The 24232-nt window shown below is 57.4% G+C and overlaps 4 protein-coding genes across 4 annotated transcripts; 1 reads left to right on the top strand and 3 right to left on the bottom strand.

Moving 5' to 3' along the window:
- Nucleotides 1-3242: 3242 nt before the first annotated feature.
- On the bottom strand, nt 3243-5783 carry COL26b_003236 (uncharacterized protein; the record flags this gene model as incomplete). Its single annotated transcript, XM_053176137.1, has 3 exons — nt 3243-4167; nt 4275-5057; nt 5107-5783. 3 exons carry the CDS (start codon nt 5781-5783, stop codon nt 3243-3245), a joined length of 2385 nt encoding a protein of 794 aa, XP_053040037.1.
- A 4652-nt stretch (nt 5784-10435) lies between these two features.
- Nucleotides 10436-13624, top strand: COL26b_003235 (uncharacterized protein; the record flags this gene model as incomplete). Its single annotated transcript, XM_053176136.1, has 1 exon — nt 10436-13624. The coding sequence occupies one exon, from the start codon at nt 10436-10438 to the stop codon at nt 13622-13624; it is 3189 nt and encodes a 1062-aa protein (XP_053040036.1).
- A 1739-nt stretch (nt 13625-15363) lies between these two features.
- Nucleotides 15364-16851, bottom strand: OLE1 (stearoyl-CoA 9-desaturase; the record flags this gene model as incomplete). The annotated part of the gene is made up of 2 exons (XM_053176135.1): nt 15364-16678; nt 16730-16851. The coding sequence occupies 2 exons, from the start codon at nt 16849-16851 to the stop codon at nt 15364-15366; spliced, it is 1437 nt and encodes a 478-aa protein (XP_053040035.1).
- A 3863-nt stretch (nt 16852-20714) lies between these two features.
- COL26b_003233 (uncharacterized protein) lies at nt 20715-23555 on the bottom strand (the record flags this gene model as incomplete). Its single annotated transcript, XM_053176134.1, has 2 exons — nt 20715-22568; nt 22617-23555. 2 exons carry the CDS (start codon nt 23553-23555, stop codon nt 20715-20717), a joined length of 2793 nt encoding a protein of 930 aa, XP_053040034.1.
- Nucleotides 23556-24232: the final 677 nt, after the last annotated feature.

The raw sequence follows: 24232 nt of genomic DNA, 5'->3' as shown, positions 1-24232 counted from the left end.
ACGTCCTTCTGCTGACCCTATCCCATCCTGGCAAGAGTTGCTTATAAGGCCGGGGGGTATGGCTTTGGAGATGCCTAGGTGCAGCAAGTTCGCGCCAACAACGCTTCTAGTGCGGAGTTGGTTTGATGAAGGTTGGAAGAAGAAATTGGGCGACCCAGTTCAGTCGCGAACCCTCGGCGGGCCGCTCTGCAGGCTCAAAAACTAAGAGAGAGGAAGTGCTGTAGCCACCAACCCGGAAGTACCTATCGACCAGGTTGTCGCTGGCTCGGGTGGTGGAGCTTCGGGAGAGAGCGCGCGATGACGCGAGCCACAAAACTCTCCTGGTTCCAGCTATTTGGGAACAGAGCTATTTGGGAACAGAGCAGCGACTGTCGACAACCCTTCCTTGTCGAAGAGACCGCGCCCTGGTGCTTGGGAACACCATGCCTGTCCACGCCAGCCACGTACGCCCTGCACCCTGGCCTCCCCTTGCACCAACGGACTCGAAATCTGCTGTACGGATACATGTACGGGTAAAAAGACGAGAGACACCATGAGACGACGGCCGTTCGCCGTTGAGTTTGGCTGCGCGCCACCCCGACCTGTAATCTTTTGACGTCAGAACAAGAGGCACGGAGCTGTTGGCCGTACCTCGCACCACACACACGCACGTCCATGCCGGTCACGGTCTCACAATGCTGCACGCCAACCCTTCCTCGGGGACGACGGTATCGTCGCCAACGGGAGGGTACGGGTTGGCCGGATGCTCCCTTGAGAGTGACCAATGAGCCAGCTGGGGTTGCTCACGGCAATCCCTAACACGAGCCGCAAAAGGAATTACTCACGAGTGGTGATTGATGCATGATTGGACGCCTTCAAAAACGGTGATTGTCATTGTTGACGCAGGTGCATCATCAGGTATGAATCGACCGGCCAGCCAGCCAGCCACGGAGAAGGATCCGGAACAGGGGCCGCAACCAATCTACCTCAGCATTCACACGACACAGAGTCACTTTCCCTGCCAGGTGCCATACGGTTTCTGTCCTTCCAACGAGGACGGCTCAGGACAATCCTTCGTGCCAGGAAGCGAGGCAAGATGCTAGCTCGTCAGAGATGCTGCACGTCAGAGGGGAGCATTCGACCCAGTTCCTTACAGCGTGCTACTGTGTGTAATGCGCTTCCTACGCCTCCTTTCCCTCTTGCCGGACCTTAAACGAGCCTCTGAGCTGTGCGACTTGTGGCCGTTTGTCATGTCGGCGTCTGCACGGTGCGGACCATGCGCCTGGCTATTACAGACAGTCTGTTTACCCGATATGAGAGAAATTGGGTCAGCTCCTCTCTCTTCCAACGGCTTTTCTTATCCCATGCAGAGAGGGGAAGGAGATGAGTTGGCGGTCGATGAGCAGTCACATTCAGCTCCGCCAACAGGGAACCCTAGTCGGAACGAACCCTGCTGGTTCCTCCCTCTTCATTTTCCTCTCAAACAGAACCGTCCCCTCGGGTTCCCCTACGACGGGAGGCTGGGGCACCATCTCTCTCCCTATCTCCCTTTGTCGATGCCATCCGTCCCCTGAAATGGCCCCCCCCTATCGCGACGGACGACAGTCGACCATGACGGTGCAGATAGCAACGTACAGCGGTATCATGCAAAACCCACCACAATTCCAAAGATACCCGGCCAGCGCCCCTTATTGTTGGAGGAGCTGCTGCGGAGTTGCCTGCCGCAGCATGCCCACCAATTGCCCTAACCCATTTCCCAGGACCGGGTTTTGGCGTTTCACAAGGCACGGAGAATACTTCTAGAAGGCCATGCACTTGCGAGATGGAGAGGGCGGCGCCGGTCCTACGAGCCGAAAGTCCCAAATGAAAGCGCACCCAGCAGCAGGATGAACAGCCATTATTACCTACACAGGCACACGGCTTTACTGCGGTCATGGCCGGCCGGGTGGGCTTTTCCTCTTTTATCCCGTTTTCGATCTACCGACGATACGGAATTTGGTTGTAATACCGACGCCCACCCTCCTATAATATCGCTGATGCGTGCACAGATCGCAGACAGACATATGCCAGTTCTCTTTTGGACAACCGCGGACGCGCCGCGTTGTCAAATTGACAATACCCGTCCGTCGCCAATTCCCAACGGGTCATGACGCTGTCTACCAAGCACGCGAAGGCCGCCATAGCGGCGGCCACCCGGGACCATTGGCTCAGCCGTCTTGTGCGACTTGAGCGGTCACGTCTTTCCCACCGAACTGATCCCGAAGATGACGCACCTGGTTCTCATTTGCCAGCAGCTCCCGGTGTGGTGGTGACAACCTGTGGAAGGGGGCCTTTCTCATGCTGTGTCTATGGTACTTTGGAACTATGCATTACACGTACAATATCCGTAGTTTGGTGGTGGTCGGCGACCACCAACCCCCCCTCTCCCCCCTGGGGATCCGGACGAGCAGGACCAACAAGGCTGCGATGTTGGTAAATCCTTGCCCGATTGACGCAAAGGGGCGGAGGACTTTTCTCGAGCCGCCGAAAGAGGCTCTTTGCATGTACGCCTTTCCAACCCTTCTCGAAAAGAAGAAAATAACAAATAACCCATGTCTTCAATATTCCTGTCTCTCTCGGTCTCTCCTCCGCCCAGAACCCCTTTTCTTTGCTTTTCTTTTTGTCTCTCTCTCTCTTTCCACCCCTCGTCACAATTACCCCTCCGCGGGCCCTTGCCTTGTTTCTTACCCGGGGTTCTCTCTGAGTTGTCCTTCTTTCTTCTGACAAGCCTATCTTGCGCATATCATGCATATCGTGTGTGTCTCTTCCTCAGACGCCCATCGTCTCTCTCGCTCTCTCCTACCCCGTCTCGGTCTCTGCCAAGTAGACCGGCCCGTACGACGGATTCATACGAGGTCCTGAACCGCACCCAGCCAGAAGAACGCCGTCAATGCCTCTTTCCAAGGGGATGATGATGATGACATGATTCGTCCTGATGCGCGCGTGCAAGTCACTATTCTAGACAAGATCCGAAATGGTCCCAAACGAACTCCAGGCATCCCTATTCGTGCTCGGCGTGGTGGTTGCCCAAAACAGAAGAAGTGAAAGAGAAGTGAGAAATAGTAATAACACCGCTCGCTCTCTCCACCCTTTGCATGCGCAGCGAGCGGAGCGCAAAACCCACCAACCGATATTCTAGCTCCAACTTAACTCCTCTTTGGACTCCGTGTCGGCCCCTCTCCACCATCCCCCGTGGATGTTTTGCTCGATGCAAGCGTGGTGGATCACCAGCAGGTGAAAACCGGGTTCCTGGCTTTCACAGGCTCCAGCCTCTCCACAATAACCTTGCGTTGGTTGCCCTCCATCCCCTCCGCCGCAGCGTAACCCAAATCGCCGTCTTCAAGGTCGTGTTCGTCGTATTCGTGACTCGGTCGCGCCCCGTACAGCTGCTGCGCGATGCTGCTGCTGTTGCGCCGTCCCGCCGCCGTCGCAAACGAGTACCGTCGCTGCTGTGACTGCTGCTGGCGGGCGGGAGAATACATGTTAAGCGCGCGGGATCCGTGATAGCTCTCGCGGTGTGCCTGGCCTGAAAACTTGGGTCGTTGCGCCGTCGGTTCCTTACCCAGGGGCGCGGACGACGCCAAGATACCGGAGCCGTTCATGGACATCTCGTCGGGAGACTGGGCGCCCTCGCCCGTCGGACTCATTGCTATCTCGAACCTACCCGGGTGAGGCATGTCGGCCGGCGGGCTGGCGAAGCCGAGCAGATCCTCGTCGGTGCGGTGTGCAGGTGCAGGTGCGTTGGACGCGTTGGCCTCGCCAATGTCCCCTTCGTCAATGGAACGGCGAAGCTCTGCCTCGTGACGCATCATCTCAGCAGAGGCCACCCGCATGGGCACGGCGACGGGCACGTCGACGAGGTCGTCCCACACGCACACCTTGGCGCGGCGGGTGAGCTCCAGTGGACCGTGGTCCGGCGTCTTGAGCGTCTCGACGACATTCCACGCCTGCCCCTTCATGACGGCGATCTGCCGCGCAAACATCTTTTCCTGGAAATCGGGATCCAATTGGAACACCTTCCTCAGCGCCAATTGCGTCTGGCTCCACCAGTGCGTCGACGTCAGAAGAGGGAGGAAATGATCCCGTGTCTTTTGCGAGAATGGCCGGCCAATGAGGTCGACCGGCAGAAAGAGCCATCCGAAGGGGAAGCTGCGCGTGAAGATCTCGTTAGCATGACGGCTTCTGCGCGGATTCACTCCCTCGCCCGGCAAAGCTGCCGTGAGAGGTGGAATCCAGAGGAGGAGTATACTACACACCTTCGCCATGCGTCTGGATGCTTCCAGGGCCAGGAGAGTGAGTTGTCGATGGCACCGATCATAATCTTAGGGTCTTGCGTTCTGGGCAAGGGGCTCGACGCCTGCATGGGCTGCTGCGTCTTATAGGGGTACGAGGAGCGATTGGGCGATGGTCGCTGGCTCAGGTCGACCGGCCGTGGGCCTTCTTCCTCCGCGGACGGGGCCGTCTCCATGTGCATCTGAAGCGGCTCCGAGGCGATTGATACTTGTTGCGTGTTCCAGTCCACCTTGATCATCCAGTTGTCCAGACCTCGATCAGTGTTTCGCATGATGTAATCCAAAATGACGAGCTTCTCCAGTTCTTCCCGGAACGACTGTTTCAGCGTTTCGGTCCACACGAAATTATCGGGCCCGAGAGGTAGTTCGTCCGGCCTGCTTTCGTCGTCACTTTCAATGTCATCCAACGCAGCGCCGCTGCTGGGGCGGCAGTTGTCCGCCCACCTCCTCCTGCGCTTGCGGTGCGGATCATTCGCCCTGAAACCGGACCAGTACTGGTCTGGCCAAGGGTGCTCTCGCAGGAACACGTTGGCGTCCTTGAAGCCTTTGAGGAACACCTGGAAGCTTCCCGGCTTTTCTGGAAGGGGCTTCTGTTTCCGATAGTAGTTGCGACGGTCCCAGAACGGGTAGTGGAAAGATTTTGAGGAGAGCCATACAACGTCCGTGTACGGGACCATGTGCGTGCGAAGTTGACAGTCGAGGGTATACGCAGCCGCTTCGCTGACATATGAGAGGTTCGGAATGAGGCTGCACGTGTTAGCTTTTCCGTATCCAACCAGAGTCAAGGCCAACTCACCATGCTCGCCCGAAGCAGCACGGGAACAGATTTCTGTGAATCCACTTGTTCCACTTGGGGTTGCCCGCTGCGTACGGCTCTTCGTCCTTTGGCTTGAACACCCCGACGACCTTGCCCTCGGTATTCCGAGCAAAGTAACTGCCTGAGCTACCCTGAGAGATCATGCGCGGGTGCGTGCCCTGGAGAATAGCTTGCTTCACGCTCCCGAGAATCTCCTCGAACTCGAACTTGGTCATGACATCTTGCACGACGGCCAGACCTTCCGGTGTGATGGGCCTGACGCCCTCGGGGGCCTGGAAGACGGAGTGGTGGATCTCGAGGCGCTCTTCCTCGCCGACCTTGCCGCGTTTGGTGCGCTTGAAGCGACTGGCGATTTCGTCGGCCCAGCGCTCGAGGCGGGCGTTGATGGCCTTGAGATCAACGCCGGAGTTGCTCCCGCCGCGGCGACGGTTTCTCGGCCTGGCAGAGGGGCCGGAGGCGGTTATGGATATGGGTTTCGGGGTCGTCATGCCCGAGCGGGGACGCGGCTGGGTGATGGGGGCAAAGCGAGGGGCGGCCGGCGGCTGGAGGGAGGCGTAGGACTGGGTCAAGGGGTCGTCGTCTTCCGAGTCGGAGGAGAGCGCGTCGGCTTGAGCGAGGCGCTCATAGCCCGTCGTCGCGGGCCTAGAGCGAGGCATCGCGGGCAGTCGGTCGGCGGAAGGGCGAGGAAAGGGAGGCTATCGTCGCGAGAGGAGAATTCGTGAGGCTCGCTTACGGAGCAACCGCAGGGTTGTGGTGGATTTCGCAATCGAGAATGCTCGAACGTGGCAATTCAGCGTGTCACCGTTGCGATGCGAAAAGAACAGCGGCGAAAGGAGCGCGGAAACCTGGCCTGAGGACGGAAGAAGCCACACAAAGTCTATGGAAGGAAGGGAGGCGGATAAGAACTAGTAATACAGCAAAAAATGAAACAAACGTGGTGCCAACAAAGAGAGCAGGCAGCAGGTCTGGCGGTGGAGCAGAGAAAGCACCAAAAGGACAGGTGGTTGTCGGGGACACACAAGGAGGCCGTCTCTCAGATGTCGCGTCGTGGTCGTGGTCGTGTCGTCGTCGGCGAGAAAGTGTGTCGTCAAGTTTCGGCGGACGGCGATGCTGTCATTGGGGTGCAGCCGGTGCTGCTGCCATCCTGGTGCAACGCAAAGCGCCGAGGTACCTTGTGAGGTACCTGAGTTGGCTACAGGGCACTTGAGCTGTTCGTCAGGCGGGTTGGTAGCTCTGGGTGCTACCTAAGTTACTTAGCTGCTAGGTAGGTACGGTAGGTAAGGTAGGTAAGGTAAGGTGCCCCAAGGTTCCAGGCACCTGCGGACCGCGTCTACCCGGCACCCGGCCTTCTCCCTGCCAAACCTGCACCTCGTGGCAGTATGGCCTGTAATGAGTGGCCAGTCTCTGAGGAGCTCTCGAGGCGCCTCGCGAAGACGCCAGATGTGCTTCTCATCAATTTTTTGAATGGCTTGTTGGAAAGCAAGCTCCGTGAATCACAGCTGTCTAAACCACCGATCTTACCCGACCGGACCAAGTCATGAACGTTGCTAACCAACACATTCTCCCTGTCCGAGGCAGTCTCTGGACTTTTGGCATCAACGGACGTTTGTTAGTCGTATCGAAACGGCTCGCGTAGGACCGACGTTTGGTCGGTCATTGGCAGAGGTCTTGGGTAGGTCGCCATTCGCTAAACGCTTTCCGGATCGGCCTGCACCGCGGCAGGCAGCCGGCGGCGGGAGCATCGGGCCAAACGCTTTGACTGAGATGGGTAATACCCAGGTAGGTAGGAAGATACGGGGGCCGCGGCGGGCGGGGCATAGGGTGCCACAATGTCTTGCTCGTCCCGATGTTACCGGCAAAGCTCGTGATACCTCAGGGAGGCTCACGTTGTGTATGGGCGATGAGATGGCCTCGACGACTTTGGGATGCGCGACCACAGGCAATGTCAACTTACTATCTAATATCAGCCATCCTCCGTCACGGACAGAACAGGCACAGCTCATCTAAGCTCTTCCCCTTCGGAGAGGCATCGAATAGAAGGTCACTGCCACGCCCCGGAATCCCCAAGCTCTCGGGTCGCAGATGGGCCCACTCACACCGAATGTCCGTCTCTTCCACCCGCGAATTGGCTCGATTCATCAGGCGACTGCGAAGACCTGTCAATGTCTTTCCGCACCATCACGCTGAAAACATTCCGTTTGCATCACCACGGCCAATCCTGTCACAGACTTGCATCGGAATCTGCAGGTCTTTCGTGCCAACGTCCAATTCCAGGCACGCAGCCTACCGCTTCCTTGCCGAGTGGCAGGTCCAGCATCATCGTTTGCGGTTCGGACGACTAAGAACCAGTCTACCCGGCTGATCTTCCCACCACCAAGCCTCCCGGCGTCTTGCAAGATCCCGATCAAGACCATCTCCTGCCACATCGGCCAATCCCTTCCGCCGGCCTCGTGCTCAGCTCCCCCTCATCTTTCTGGGCAGTCTCCAAATCTCTTTATATTCTGTTCGTCCGCTCCACCTTTCACCCCCGTCTCCGTCCGGACAGTATTTTTGTCTACCAATAGGCAAATTGTCAATACAGAGCTGCAAACCTTGGCATCAATCATACTATTCCCTGTACCGAAAAGTCTTTCAGCATGGCTGCCCAATTAGAGACCGGAATCAGATTCCTGGACGTGACGTCGAGGCCTTTCTCGCCCGACCCAGATGCCCACCGCGGCCGCAAGAGGCACCGGAGCCTCACGAGGAGTGACATGCCGGCGACCCACTACGGCGGCACGGGCGAGTCGAGCACGTTTCGCGGCCGTCCCCGCCGTCGATCGACCTCCCCGATGGCGCTCTCCTCTCGGGCGTCCTCTCGAGGCCTGCTGAACCCTTCGGTCTCCCCGACGAGAAAGCGGCTGCTCCGGGTCGTCCTTCTAGACCGACGACGGAGCCAAAGCCCTTCCAGGTCCCGGTCGCCCAATCACCAACAGCCGCCGCCAAGGCGCCGTCAGAGGACCCGGAGCCGGAGCCGCACCCACACGAAGGATGCGCTTCAGCCCAAGGAGCAGCCCCCTCGGCTGTTTCAGGAGCTATTCAAGAAGTCGGGCAAGCCCGGCGAGGACTGATTACGTCGTCAATCACGAGACTGGAGACGAACGATATGGAATCCGAAAAGATGGGAAACAGAAAAAAACGGCAGCACCACCGGTCGAGCATGCTGCTCACATGGCATTTTGCGGTGTGCGAAAAAAAAAAAACATGAGCAACGAATTATCCCGCCGCTAGTCGGACGGGCCTGAGGGCGGCGACAGGGCTGGCAGCATTCTGGAGATGCTCGTGTCTCGGACAGCTCAGATAACGCAAGACAGGCACCCAGACTCCCGGAGTCACCATGTGACTCGGCGGAACCCGTGCAAGGAGGCAGTCCTCGTTTGCTGTGCTTTTGGCGAGTTGTCTCTGTCTCCTTGCTACCTACCAGTGAGGTTACATGTAACTCTTAAGACCACGGGGAGTAGAGTTGCAGAGGCAAGGTGAAAATAGGCAGTCTCCAAACGAAGGGTGTGTGCAGCCTGGGGCCATCATTTAATGTCTTGACGGGCGGTCATATCCAGCTCGGCCTGGGGAATGGTGGGTAAGACTCGGAAGATCGGGCAATGAGATGCAACTAGCAAGGGACGGACTGTTGAAGGTTGTTCGGAAGTGCAGATGTATCGTTTACAGGCGATGCCCGGATGTGGGTTTCTCGGAGGGTGCAAAGCATCTTGTGTCTGCAACTTTGTATCATTACGGCAACCCTGGGTTACACATTGATAGGAATTCAGGAGATCAATCCAAACTTTGGCAACAAGACAAAGAAGCCAGTGAGTGAGCGATACGAGTCGTCGGGGCCAGACAGCGAGGTGTGGAAAAAGTCGACGGGTCAAGTGACCCCTCAGACTTTCACACTTTCACAGGTTGCCTTGGACAAGCGGGTGCTAAGAGCGCATAGTGTCGTCTAGAGTGACACAGAGAGTGGGATGTTGGCTGGGCCGAGATGGGTTGATGTGGGGCGCACAGACCAGGCTCCCTCTGAAAAGGATGGCCACGTGAGGAAGATGAACTTTCCAGATAGCTAATCGGAATCGGGAACCAGCCTGTCTCCACCGCAGATGCCCCGCTGCAAGAGGCGGAGGGAGTGACCTCAGCTGCAAGAAGGCTGCGCTGCTGCAGCCAACGCCGCACCGCATCCCATATGCCGCGCCTACCACCACCACCACCACCACCTCCACCACCACTTACCTACGGATACCTCAGCACCCACCTCAGCCCGCACCTCTCCGCGAATACGCCGGCGCCCTTCCTGCCCTGGGTCTGCACTAGACCGGCGCTTGCCTTATTGTCATCACCATTTGATTTTTCCGTCCTTCGCGCCAGACCGGAGGAAGTTTTTCTTCCTCATCTCGCCCTTCCTTATCAAAGGCAGGGACACGGCGGCATGGAAGTCAGCGCACTTTGATCTGGTGTCGACTCGACTCGACGACGACTTTCGACCTCGTTCCCCCTTTGCGCCCCAATCACGACCTTTGGCTTTGCGCTCTCATCTCTCTACCTAAAGAGTGACGATAACGACTTCGAGAACGACTCACACCCCGGTTGTGACTCCCCGCCTGGATACCTTGTCGGTCTTGTATTCACCACAACACACTGAATCTACCACCAGCCTTGTGCCTGCCTCGCCCGACTGACTGGCTGTGGTCGGCTATTCCTTCCCATCTGTTCCAAACAGCAGCATTCACTGGCTGGAAGTCTTGTGATTGCCAAGTTCAATCTCTCTTTTCCGAATCTTTCTCCATCTCAGCCACACACTCAGGACCTCAGTGCTTTCAACCCCGCCGCCAGAGTGATATAAAATACCTTCTACATATCTCTCGTCTGTGATGATCGCAACAACTCCGTCCAGACTGCCTATAATACGAAGCCTACTGGTGTGAGGCCTCCAGAACCCACCGATCCTCGAGGCTTGGCACCTGCCTGGTGACAAGTCGTCGCCATGGCGTCTCCAAACAGACCAAACGGTGAGTCCCTGCCTCTTGCCTTCGACCACAGCACCTCCCCTCCTTCCTCTTCAATATCTCCCATAGCCTTCGACCTTCCCAGGCACACAGAGAGCGGGGTAATACTGACAAGATCTCCCCCTCCAGGCCGAGCCAGCTTGGCCACCAACCCCCAGCCGCAAACGTGGAACGCGCAAGCCTTGCTAGCCCCTCGTTCGTATGCGTCTTCGACCTCGACCGCGAGACGAAACTCCCCAAAACCACAAACTCTAGCGACGCGAGCCGCCCCGATGAATCACAACGCAAACAACGCGATGGTGTTCCAATTCGCGAGTCCGAATGACACGCCCAGCGAATCTTTGACGCCCAGCATGGCTTCGGGCGCGTCGACACCCGTCCTCGACGGCGGCGCTTCGCCCTACGGAGTGGGCAGCGTCATTGAGCGGATGAACCATGTTCAAGACCGCGCTGCAGCTCCCCAACCCAAGCGCAGAAAAGTCGACACCCCCGAGTCTGACGCGGACAGCAACAAGAAGACCATGGCAGGTGGGGGCAGCGGCATGCTTGGCGCATATGTGAAGGAAAAGCAAGACGAGGGCAAGAAGGAAGGTCCACAGGCGTCCACACAGACCGTGGATTTGACAGGAGGTGACGACGACGTTGTCATGGTCGCGAACCCCGGTAACGAAGAGGTCTGCTACGGCATGTTGTCCGGTCACCTCGACTGCCATAGGGTACCATCCGCGAAGCCCGGAGCGCAGAGTATCTTTGGAGCGGACTACACGGCGCCGGTCAAGATCGTTCTGAAGAGAATCCTGGGTGAATCGACCAAGCGAATCCAGGCGTACGACCATACTCGAGAGATTATTGGAAACGTGGACGCGGCCACTGCTACTGCGCTCGTCCCGTTGCTGGACTCCAACGTCAGTCTCAGGACCGACTGCAAGATCCCAGGGCGTCGGAAGCAGCCTGACGAGCAACCGGGCCAGCCCATATCGCGATCCTACCCTGTGGAGATGACGCTTTACGGCCAGTACAAGTTCGCCAAAGCCATCGGCAAGCACTTTCAGAGACACAACATTATCCTTCGTCACCCTAACAGAGTCGACAAGGGCATACGATACGAGAACGTCCATGCCGAGGCCCCGAAGCCGGCGGCCGGAAACGCCCCTAGGTCCCTCTCGGGAGCACTTGCCCACTACAACCCCCAGACGTCCACCACCTACTACACGAACCCGACCCCGCGGACCGTGGAGGAGATCCGCTCAGACGTCATGGGCGTGTTTGATTCGATGGGTAACAGTGATGAGCTCCCAGAGCTTGATCCAGCCGCCGTCATCACCACTCCGCTGCTCAAGCACCAGAAGCAGGGACTGTATTTCATGACATCGAGAGAAAAGACATCGAGTGCCGAGGAGAGAACCAAGGGTACCATGTGGCAGTTACGCATTGGCCCCAACGGTCAAAAGTCTTACTACAACGTCATCACCGGTCATGCAGAACGACAGCTTCCCAGTGATACCCATGGCGGTATCCTTGCCGACATGATGGGCCTGGGAAAGACCCTGAGTGTCCTCTCGCTCATCGCCAGCTCGCTTGACCAAGCCCGCGAATGGGCCAGCCGCGCTCCGGTCCAGCCTGAGATGCCACCGCAAAAGGCAGGAGGCAAAGCGACGGCCTCAAGCACCCTGCCGCTGACCAGCGTCACCACGAACACAAGAGCAACTCTGCTGGTCTGCCCCCTGAGCACAGTGACTAACTGGGAGGAGCAAATCAAGCAGCACATTGCGCCTGGCGAGCTGAGCTACTACATTTACCACGGCTCGAACAGGACCAGGGAGGCCGATAAGCTGGCAGACTACGACCTGGTCATCACCACCTACGGCTCCGTGTCGAGCGAATTGGGCGCACGCAGCAAGCGCAAGGGAGGCAAATACCCGTTGGAAGAAATTGGCTGGTTCCGTATCGTGCTCGACGAGGCTCACATGATTCGTGAGGTGGCGACTCTCCAGTTCAAAGCCATTGTCCGACTGCAGGCTGCACGCCGTTGGGCCGTCACCGGAACCCCCGTCCAGAACCGTCTTGAAGACTTGGCTGCGTTGCTCCAGTTTATCAGACTCAGACCCTTTGACGATCGGAACAAGTTCAACCGCTTCATCGTGGACCCGTTCAAGGCGTGTGACACGGAGATTGTGCCAAAGCTCCGCGTGCTGGTGGACAGCGTTACCCTCCGCCGGTTGAAGGACAAGATCAACCTGCCCCCGCGGAGCGACCACATTGTCAAGCTCGACTTCACGGCGGAGGAGCGCGAGATTTACGATCTGTTTGAAAAGAACGCCCAGGACCGAGTCAAGGTTCTCGCTGGAAACGGGGTGCAGCGTGCATTGGGAGGGCACACATACATCCACATTCTTCGTTCCATTTTGCGGCTCCGGCTTCTCTGTGCCCACGGCAAGGATCTTCTCAACGATGAAGATCTCGAGGCTCTTCAAGGAATGACTGCTGACATGGCTATTGACCTGGACAGCGACGATGAAGACCAGAAGCCCGGGCTGTCGGACCGCAAGGCGTACGAGATGTTTGAGCTCATGCAGGAAACGAACACAGATGTCTGCAGCTCCTGCTCCAAGAAGTTGGGCACCAATGACGACGCTAGCATCGAGTCGGAGGGACAAGAAGACATTCTCGGATACATGACGCCGTGCTTCCACATCATTTGCGGCTCCTGCATTAGAGGTGTCAAGGAGCAAGCCAAGCGATTGCTGCCAGCCGGTCAGGCCGTCGGACCCTGTCCCATCTGCTCCACGATCATCAAGCCTGCTTATGTGGATATTCGTCGCTCGCGAATCAAGGTTGAGCACGAAGGACCTGCCAAGGACAAGACGACGACAAACGGCCGCAAAGGCTTCGACAAGTACACTGGGCCGCACACGAAGACGAGGGCGCTCGTCGAAGACCTCCTCAAGTCGAGAGACGACAGCGACGCGAACCCGCATGAGCCACCTTACAAGTCCGTTGTCTTCTCAACGTGGACGTCGCACCTTGATCTGATTCAGCTGGCGCTCGACAAGCTGGAAATCAAATACGTACGTCTCGACGGCAGCATGTCTCGTGTCGCCCGTACGCAGGCGATGGACACTTTCAGGGAGGACGACTCCGTGCATGTCATCTTGGTCTCAATCACAGCAGGTGGCCTCGGACTCAACCTGACGGCCGGCAACAACGTCTATGTCATGGAGCCTCAATACAACCCGGCGGCTGAGGCTCAGGCTATCGACCGAGTCCATCGTCTTGGGCAGAAGCGACCGGTCCGCACGGTGCGATACATTATGCGCAACAGTTTCGAAGAGAAGATGCTGGAGTTGCAAGAAAAGAAGAACAAGCTCGCCAGTCTCAGCATGGACAGAAAAGACCGGGTGTTTGACAAGAGCGAGGCGGCTCGGCAACGGCTGCTGGACCTTAGAAGTCTCTTCAAATGAGTTACGACGACGCAGCAACGTCAAGGATCGAAACGACTAGTTCGAACTGCGCCGCGCGGGCATTGCAACCTGGTGTTTCGGAGTTTATGGAATTGAGGCAGCTCGGCGATTGGCCTCGACACACGACTTTTTCTTCTCTTAGTTGGTTGCCACTTGCGAAAGGACTCGTCCGTCCGTCATCAGGTGGCTGCATTGTTTGGTGTAGGGAGGGGGAGGCATTCTCAGTTTTCAGCGTCCAATGACGTGACGATACCACACCGCTTCAAGTTATTTTATTCCCTTTTCGAGAGCGAAGGCGACGAGCATGCCATCTGTTGAGGGCGGGATCGGAGGCAGCCATGGTTTTCTCTTTTATGGTTCTAGAATTGCATTAGACCGGCTGAGGCGGTAACATCACAGTCGAGGAGGTACATCTGCTTTGAAGGAGGGACACGCACACTGCATCACTCGATAGTTTTGATGGCAAAAGTGCCTCCCTTGCAATTTACGTACATTAACCCACGTGTTTCCCTCATGTCCGAGGCATCGCAACGACCATGTGGCAACTTGAGAAGGCTCGAAGCGTGTCACATACTGCTGGTCGTCAGCACTGATGATGTTGATATTGAGCTTGGAGGAGGGGCGGGAAAGGAGCCGCGGGGATGTGGTGTCCAGAGCGATCCCTGTCCAACGTGGTTGTTGATAACCACACCCGAGGCATATCAACATGCGGGTAAGTGGCTTTGAGAGGTGGGTCAGTTATCATGTGTACTGCGTACATTTTGCATGTGTTTCGATATCATTTGAACGAGTGCTGTTTCCTCGGTGGCATCATATGCGCGTGTCTCTTATTGTGGAGTTTGTGTGTTGTAGCGTCCCCCCATTTTTGTTGGGAAAGTCGTTGTGTTGCAGTGTTGTAGTCGCATAACTCATCTTTTCTAGTTTCCGCCGCCTGGGTAGCCCAAAGTGCGGAAAGCCAGCGGCCGAGCCGTTCGCCCGGCTCTCCGCCCCAACACCGGGCTTTTTTTTCTGCTGATTCTTACCTTCAGGCTCCAGGCCCCGTCCCGCAGTTGAAGGGCACCTTTGGCGCCAGCCCGAGACAAGCCTTATCGTGTGCCCTGGTCTTGCCGCGTGCGGATTGCGGGACGGGCTCAAGCGAGTCTTTCCATTATTAAAGAGGTACAGTACCGCCGAGACGGATACAAACATGTGATTGCGGCTCTGGGCAGGGTGGTTGACGAGGTTGTTCAGGCTGTCTGAACGACGCTTCTTGCTGGCTTGTACAACGCCATTACTGACCCGTGAACATCAAGTTTACAATCGGTCTCGGGGACTGCACTCTCGTGGTTGCCTGCGCTTTATTATGGTCGTGAACATGACAGAGTAACGGAACGATAAGTTAAAATAGGTTTCTCGCATATTCATTCTCGCCCTCTGATGGGCTTCCTGTTTTCTATTCTAAGCAACAGCTTCAATGAACTGCAAGTGAACGCCTTCCGTGATGCCCGACCCCGCAAACGCCCTAATGATACCCATAATTGTGAGGTCGGCCGCTGCTGCCACTCATTGCTCAACCATAGCGGATGGAATGAGTGTCAAGGCGAAACACCAATAACGACGCGATGGTCGTTATGAGAGCAGCCCAAGCCTGTTGGCCCGGATCTGCTGTCTGAAGTGAAAGTTCGAAGCTCCCACATCACCGCCTCGTTGGTTCGAAACAACCCTCCCAAGTCATTAAATTTTACCATCCATCATCTCGTTCATGCAGCGTCAGCGCTGGCAACAGGGGGCTGGACCTTGGTGACCTGGTCGCCAGCGCGGGTGATACGTTGACCGTTCGAGTCGGTAACATAGGTCATGTCCTTGTTCTCGAACTGAGCGCGCTTCCAGATCTCAACCTCGCAGCCACCACGCAGGACACCGACACGCATGGTGGAGAGCAGGTTGTGAGCGGCGTTGGAGTGGAGGTAGACACCGCCGTTGAAGGTGGCAGTGGCATCCTTGCCAATGGCGGAAGAGATGAGAGCCTTGCCACCGGGGTGGTCCTTGATGAAGTCGGTAACGTCGTGGATGACACCAGCAATAGCAACGAGTCCGCGTCCGCCCTTGGCCTGAGCAACGAAGTCGTCCCAGTCGATGACGGGCAGCTGCTCCAGGGGAACACCCCAGTCGAGCTTGGCGCGCTTCTGGTCGAGCTTCTTCTGCAGCTGCTGGACACGGCCCTTCTCAATCTCGTTCTGGCGGAATTGCTTCAGGTCGGAGGCGAGGCCGAGCTGCTTCCACATCCAGATGCTCCACTTGGTGGGGTCGTACTGCCACCACTGGATAGCGTTGCGGTAGTCGGAGGGGAACTCGTGGTGGAAGTTGTGGTATCCCTCACCGAGAGTGACGAGGGCAGTGATGACGTGGTCACGCGGTGAGTTGCGGTCGTCGAAGGGCTGGTCACCGAGCCAGTGGGCCAGGGAGTTGACGCAGAAGGTAGCCTGCTGGACGAAGAAGATGCGGAGAATGCCACCGTAGATGTAGCCGCCCATCCAGTCACCCCAGCCGAGACCGCAGACGAGGGTAGGGAAAACGACACCCATGCCGATGACACACTTGATGAAGTGGATGTGCTGGAACATGACAACGGGGTCCTCGTTGAGATCGGAGATGTCGGTACGGCCCATGCGCTTGGGGTCCTGCTTCATAACCATCCAGCCGATGTGGCTGTAGAGGAGACCCTTGCGAACGGAGTAGGGGTCCTTGTCGGTATCGGTGTAGCGGTGGTGAGCACGGTGGCCGTGAGACCACCAACGGATGGAACCCTCAACAGCACCAGCGCCGACGGCGGCAAGGTAGATTCTCAGGGGCAGGCTGGCCTTATAGGAGCGGTGAGCCCACAGGCGATGGTATCCAGCAGTAATTCCAAGACCGGTGTTGAAGTAGTAGATGACGGCGAAGGCGGCGGTCTTCCACTGGAGAGGGACCCAGTAGGAGTAGATGAGGCCGACCAAGGGGATGACCAGAATGAAGGTGGTGTTCAACCAGTTGACGTGCTGGTACCAGTTACCCCAGGTGATGGGCTGGGTAGAACTGTGTGAAAGTTAGCGAGTGGTAGTTCAACCAGCTGTGGCCAGGACGCACATATGAGGCTTCTTGGTGTCGTAAGCCTTGGAGGCACGGACGGGAACGTAGTCGCTGGTGCCATCAGGGAAGGCCGAAACCTCCTTGGGCTTCGCGGCCGAGGACGAAGTTGCCGCCGACATGTTGATGAGAGCCAACGGGCTTCACTGGGGAGGTCGTCGGATCTGTTCGGAAGTCGAGGGACTCCGGGGCTGTCTAAGCCGGAGACGATCGGTATGCCTTGTGGTCGAAGCAACGTCCACACAACAACAAGGTCGGTGTCCAAAAGCCAGGCGGGCGATGGACTTTGGGTTTGAGGGCAAGTCTGGAGACGAAGATCAGAAAGAGAGGAAGGGGGGTTGAAGAGCCGGGAGTTATATAAAGGGATATCAGATAGTTGACCAGGCCCCAGCAAGGAGGAAAAAAGGTACGGAGTACGGAGGCCGGGGTACCTTTGGGCGAGTTGTCCGCCACCCACCAGGATCAAAAAATCCCAGCAAACGAGTTGAGTGGGAAGTGGAAGGGTGGGAGGGGTGGTGGGGATTGGGGGGGGGGGGGGGGGGTGCGGGTGGGTGTTGGTGAATCAATCAGGTCAGGACCAGCAATCACAATCAGCCAAAAATGCAAAGACAAATGCACCGTGGGTCGTGGGGTTTGACTTGACTTGCTGGCGGGACTTGGACCTGGCCGGGATTTGCAAAGAAAATGGGCAGATGGGGAGGCACAGCGACGAAGAAGCTTCCCGTTGGACCACCTAGTTTCCCAGGTCCCGTCCCCGCCGCCGCACTTCACCGAAGAGTGACCCAGGCACCGTGCCTTGAGAGACGCGTGTGCGTGTATCCCGAGCAGCGGCCAGATGCTGATATGCCTGTCTACCTTCCCGGCGGGAACTGCTGGCAAAGTACATACTGCGGTAGACAAACCGCGAGGCAAGAATGCAAGTGGCCAGTCGTGGTTGTGGTTGTATCTCGCACACCTGCCACCGCCGGAAAGGTACCAGCCGCGGCTTCCCTTGCAGATGTGCCAATTGGTGGTGTAGAGCGGATCGTAATAGGAAGTGACCTTCACCCATCTTACATCACAGTAGCTGCATTGCATGATAGCAGTTACCTAGCCCGTGTTAGCCATTGCCAAATCATCACCTTCTCTGCTTAAACCTCCACGTCGCTTGCCGGCGTTGCTCTGAATCCAGGAATCCCTCCCTTCCCTCCGCTGGCTGCTCCGTCGGTCCGTCTGTTACCTGTCACGGCCTCGACCTTAACCTCACGCCCATGCGTAGCGGCAGCAGCAAGTGCACAGCATGATCTGAGCAATCTTGGCCCATCTCTCTTAGGTAGTCTTCGTTGGGGGAAGGGACCACGACGGCCAGATTCAACTATTCAGATCCCCTCAGAGGACCCTTATCCCCAAGGAGCCAACAAAAAGCGTTCAAATGTCATCAAACACGGCCATGACGGCTCGAAAACATGCCATCTCCGACTCGAGGCTTGGGGATCAGAAGCAAATTCGGGCTCTTCTTGAGCGCAGGATCTCTCCGCACAGCCGAGGATGAGACGATTGACGGCCCCAGATCAGGTCACACCTTGGCTGGCTTTTTTGGTGCCTTGTCGGGGGGAGGGGGGCTCTGGGGTTGCAGGCAAGTACACATTGTGCCTTTTCTGCGCCGTAGTGAGGGTGGGAGGTTGTCAATCTGCAATGAATAACTGGCAAGCACGCACGAGATGCGGTCCAAAGAAGAAAAAAAAGAGGCCCCGGCTCCCAACAACTTCCCCAACGCTTTTCAATATGACGGGTCCTTGATTGGACGGGACGGGGGCTGACCCCTGCCATGTGGTCGCCGCTGGGGCGGGGCGGATGGGCGGCTGGAATCCACCTTACCTCATCGGGCAACGCCCATCCACACCCACACCACCCCAATCTGCATTCTTTCCACGACTCCCCCAGGGCTGAGGGCTGAAGAGAGAGCTTCCTGTGCTGGGAGAACTTCACAACTCACAGTGCCCGTTGGCATGGCTGGCCTGGCCCGGTTCTCCCTGCAAACACCGCATCGCATCGCAATTCTGTGATACACATCCCCAAATGCCGTCTCGTCCAAGTGGCGATATCTGAAACCGCCGCTTCTCACCAGCAACGCCTCGGTTCGACAGACGAGACAAGGCAAGCAGAGACGCCTCGAGCCTTGTCCTACAGTGACATCTCCCGTCTTGCCCTATGCAGTAGCTCTGTTTCTGCAGCTGCTTGCCTTTCTGACAGACACCACCATTCATTCTCTTCAACAATCTCTTACCGCTGCTCCATCGGACGAGAACTGGCCATCCTCATGTCCCTTCTTGGGGGCGGCAGGAAAAAGTCGGGATCGCGCCAAAAGTGACTGAGGCGACTCACCCAGTTACAAGCTTCAAGCCGCTGTCTCAGACTGACCGATCAATCGACCTCTTGTCTAGGCCCCCGCCGCATCATGCGCAGAGACAGAACACACCGCGAGAATGGAGGCGACAACGAACCAACAGAGTAGTCTGAATCGGCGGTGGCGGTTCGTTTGCTCTCCCTCAACATGTTCCCCACTAAAGCTCCATCGAGTGACGAAGGTCTCACGTTGCCTCCGAGCTCTGCTGTGGTAGGGCGCCTCCACTTGGGCAGGGAACCTGTCACTCTCTCCCTTATCGCCGCGACAACGGTCTCGTGGAACTCAACTACGCGGGTAATTTGGTTCGTTCTCACAAGAAAGCGGCGGCGTGAGCGTCCATCAATGACAGATGCATGCAATCCCTCCTTGACCTCGGCAGCCCCTCGATCGGCCGTCCTGTGACATTCACAACCGCCCCAAAGCCGGGCCCATTCCGTCATGAACTTCGCTTACGTTCGACGATCTTTTTTTACTGAAAAAAAGACGACGACCCAGATCCCACTTCGGCATCCCGGCACATCCCCAACAGAAACAGGACCCTGCCCCGCAAACCTCCGCCCCAGAGCTGCAGGACATGGCAGGGATCACAGGTGTCGTTTGCCCGCCATCCCGAGGTTGCTTGCTCTTCTTCTCTCCATTGTGGATTTCCATTGCCCATCACTGGCCATCGCGATCCCCTTCTGCCCCCTTCATGGTGGTGGCTAACGATTGGTCACGTGGTGGATTAGATAACCATATTTCGAGACGAGACTCACGATCAACGATTCGCAGACGCAGAGGCCCTTCGCCCTGAGTGAGAGAAAAGGTTCGCCCTTCTGGAACCTTTCCATGCTAACCCGATATGGTAAGGCGCTCCCTCTAGGACTTGGCCGACGCCACACCCGACCCGCCCTGTCATTCCATCGCTCCTCTCATCCAAACGTTTTGCCGCGGGAGCTAGCCGCCTCCGAGTTAAAGCGCCCCAAGCTCCCAAGCTGGAAGCTTTCACAGAGCTCTGAGGTGAGCTCTGACTGCTTGACTCGCCACCTCTCTAATACTGAAGTTTTCCGTCAGCTTGGGTCGCTCTGCTCGGCCGTTACATGGCAAGATCCGGAGGAGTGGTTGCAGCTGCGCGTGCTTGGATCGAGGGCTCAGTCTCATCCGTCCAGATCTCGGAGAATTTCTGGCAACCGCGAGTGCTTTGATAAAGGGCTCAGTCTCGTCTGATTTGCTCTACTCCTGTTCATGATCCGCACACCTCACGCAGGGACAAACTGTGGTCTGTTGCAAGGTTTCCGAAAGCCCGGGATTCACTTTGACAAAGACCAAAAGGCAAGCTCGGAGTTTCACTCTCGCCAATGCTGGCTTGTGGGAAAAGCCGGTCTGGTGCCACACAACCATCTATTACACATACATGGTCCTCAAGGATCTACACCGATGCTATGCTGGGGAAAATATGGTGCCATCGCCAAAACAGGAAAAAAAAAAAAAAAAAAAATACCTCCAGTGTCCGGAATACAAGTTGCCTCCTTCATGCAAAGTCGCCTGTAAATGCCAACCTCTTGCTGGTGTTACATGCTAACGTCTGTCGATATCGTCGTCATCGTCGCCGCTGTTGTGCTAATCATCGCCAAATGCCAAGTCTTCATCGTAGGACGCCTTCTCGTGCACCACTCGTTCGTCTCCGCCCGAATGCGCCCCTCCAACCCCCTTGAGCTCCGGGGCCTCGGCTTTGGTGATACTTCCGGCAGATGTTCGTTCCGCTGAGACCGGCCGAGTTTCGACGGCGGCGGCAGAGCCCTTCTCGGTCTCCGGCCGCGCCTCCGAACGAGCGAGTGGTGGAGCTTCCCCAGAAGGCGGGGTGGTGATCGGCTTCGTTGCCACGTCTCTACGAGCTGCAACGTCCTTCTCTGCCCCCAAGACATGATCGTTCCTGTCCGTTTGGTCCTTGGGTTCTGTGGACCCCTTTTCTTCGGGCGCTGATTGCCCTTGTGCTACTTTCCCCCGCTGCTGCTGCTCTCTTTCCTCCTTTTCGTTTTCGTCCTCGGTGCTGAACCTCTCGTCCTCCGTGTCGTTACCCGCGTCAGCGTCGTCCTTGATCGTCATGGGGCTCGCCACCGCCGTCCGTATGTCGACCGGGTCCGCAGGGGTGCGCGGGTCCGCCTGCTCCTGTCGGGACAGCACCTGAGCAAGCTCATCATGCACGAGCTTGGTGTCCTCCTGAATCGGCGTATGGTCGACCTCGACTTCGTCCAAGGGCGGCAGGGACATTGGCGTGAACTGCAGCTCCTCCAGCTTCTGCTGCATGGCTCTGCTCGTCTCTTCCAACGGCTCCGGGGTCGCGACAGAGTCCTTGCTGGTCGTCGGCGTAGCGCTCTTAGGCTCCTCAACCTCGTCGGCCCCGATGTCGCTGTATGAAGGCGCAATGTTCTTAGCACCAGCCCACCCGGCGTAGTGGCTCGGGAGAGGGCTCGGAGGGGATCGACCTCTGGTGTAGTAATAGGGGTCCTGGGAGAACCCTCCGTTCGGGTTTCCGTGCTGGGGCCCCATGTTGACGTATGCCCAGTCTTGGGATGGCTGCACGGTCCTGACCCTCCCCCGACTGTTGTAGCCGTCTACAAAGTACTCTTGCATGGAGTAGCCGTCATCGACCGAGATGGATGGAGGGGCCACATCGTCCCCGTCCGTGGGCCCGGGGAAGAGAGACATGAGCGATGAGGCCTGCAGGCGCATCCGCGGGTCTTCGCTCAGGCAGATGTCCACAATTTGTCGGTACCACGCCGGCACGGTGTGCTCTTCTCCAAGCTGAAGAGGCCGTCCCTGGGCTTCGGGCTCGTCATCCTGTGCCGCCAACGCCCACAGAACCATGCCGAGCTGGTACAGGTCAGACTTGACGCCAATGTACATCGAGATACGCTGGTTGCTCTCGATCAGCGGCGTTGCCTCTGGAGGTTCCCAGCCAACGGGACAGCCCCGCCTGTTGATGTCGATAATTTTCGCGTCGTAGTCGTAGTCGATGACAATGTTCGAGAGCGTAAAGTCGCCCTGGACGAAGCCGGACTCGTGGATATCAGCCAGCCCCTGCACGATCTGACGCGCCCACTTCTCACGGATAGGCCACGGTAGCCCGAGCTCCGACTCCTGTCGGTTGTCGTAGATGACGTCGATGAGAGCCCCGTGGACGGCATAGCTGATTAGCAAGCCTTTGACGTGCTCGTCGTCATCGTCGACAACAACGCCGTAGAACCGGATGATGTTTCTCGAGTAGCGAAGCCGGTTCAGAGCGTTGATTTCGTAAAGGAACTCGTCGATGGTGTCAGGGCCGGGGATTTCTTTCTTAATGAGCACCTCGCCGCCAACGCATACTTTGTATACAAAACCAGACATGTGCGAGTCAAACTCAATGTCCCTCTCTCTTATCCTTCGACAGCCCAGGTGTTGCACCTGGCGGACTGCGGGATACTGGATGATTTCCTGGAACTGGTTAGGGCAGGCTCAGACTGTCACAACCGTAAAACTTACATTGACGTCCTCCACGACGTGCACGTGAAGCCGGCCGTCGGTTGTCTGCAGCTTCAGATTGGTGACGGATTGGTAAAATTGAATATCCTGCAGGCTGTCCCTGATGGCTTCGTAAATCTTGGAGCTCTTGTCGCGCTGGGACTTGGTGTGCAGCAGATCCATCTCGAGAGAGTTGTCGGGCGCGTTGCGGTAGTCTAGAGATATGGTCACCCGCCGCCAGAGGGTTGGCGTCTCTCGGTACGTGACGAAGAACTTTTCTCGCTTGGACTTGTCCCGGAAGTGCATGCTGAGGTTGAGGATCCAGGTCGTCTCAAGCTCGTCATGGATCATGGCCTCGTAGTGAGACTGCGATGTCGTGACGGAATGGGCGTCTGAATTGGACTGGAGGTCGTGGATATGGGACTCCTCCGGCACAGGCTCCCCAACGTGCGCTACCATCGGGGCCACCATCGGAGCTAGATTGTCTTCGGTCTTTTCCTCGATGGGACTGACCGGCGCCGATGGGGCTGACTGCACATCCAGCGGCGCATTTTCAAAGAGGTCTGGGGCGCTAGCCCGGGGGAATGAGTGAGTCTGCGACGCTGTGCGTGAAGGCTGTATGCGCCTGTCGACGGACAAGGCACGCCTCTCGGCGGGTGAGGGCTCGACGGGTGCGAGGTTATTCCTGCGCTCCGATTGCTGGCGTTTGAAGGTCTGCACTCGAGGAAGCCCGGGCACGACCTTTCTTGAACGGCGGCCTAGCTCAGCGTTTTGCGGGTCGTCGGAGTCGGGCTCCGGCTCGGTCTCGGGCCCTTTGGTCTGGGGCGGGCCGGCGGGACCCGGAGCCCGGTTGTTTCGTCCGAACAATTTGCGAAGAAAGCTGGTACTTGGCGGCTGGCTCTGGCTCTGGCTCGTCGATGATGGCGGCGGCGGCTCTGAGGGGGCGCTCGTTTGCGCCATGGCGACTGACTGCGGTTGAGTGTCGATTTCAAAACTCTCCAGTTCTCGATGAGCTCGACAAGACGACGGTGTGAGGTGAGGCTCTGAGCGGTGTAGTTATGGGGGGGCAAGGTGTGTTAATTATGGATAGGCCCGCGAACCGGGTCCGGGACCTAGCTAGGCGGGTGACAAGGATGGGCCTTGGAAGGGAAAGACGGTCAACCACAGGCCTGGTCAAGCCTGGTTTGAGCCGGTCTTGGTGCCAGGTCGGAGCTAAATTGAGCTGGCAGCGGCTGGGGGGTGGCCGGGCGCGGGGAAGGCGAGACAGGAATGACGGCGGCCGTTGTGTTGTGGATGTCTACTTGCAACTCGAGAGTGGCGGATAGAATGCGGGTAGCCGCAGGCAAGATGGGACATCAGATGCTGTGACGGAGCAGGATGGACATGTGCAGCAAGGAAATGGTGAAGAAGTCGACCATGTTCAGATGGTGTGAGAGGAACGGGGGCGGGGGGACAGGACTCGCAGTGCCTTTTTGAGGGAGCGGGAAAGCAAGCTGGAGGCTATCGACGAATAATTGGTGCGGGCCGTGCTAGCTGCAATGTATGTGTTGTCATCCGGGGGGCAGCTTGACAAAGTTGAGTGGTGTTGTTCGGAGACGACTGAGAGGGCCGGATGAGCTCACTTTAGACAGACACGA

The sequence above is a fragment of the Colletotrichum chrysophilum genome (assembly GCF_026319265.1).
Source record: "Colletotrichum chrysophilum strain AFK26 chromosome Unknown scaffold_17, whole genome shotgun sequence".
NCBI lineage: Eukaryota > Fungi > Ascomycota > Sordariomycetes > Glomerellales > Glomerellaceae > Colletotrichum > Colletotrichum chrysophilum.
This window is presented reverse-complemented; position numbering and strand designations above follow the sequence as displayed.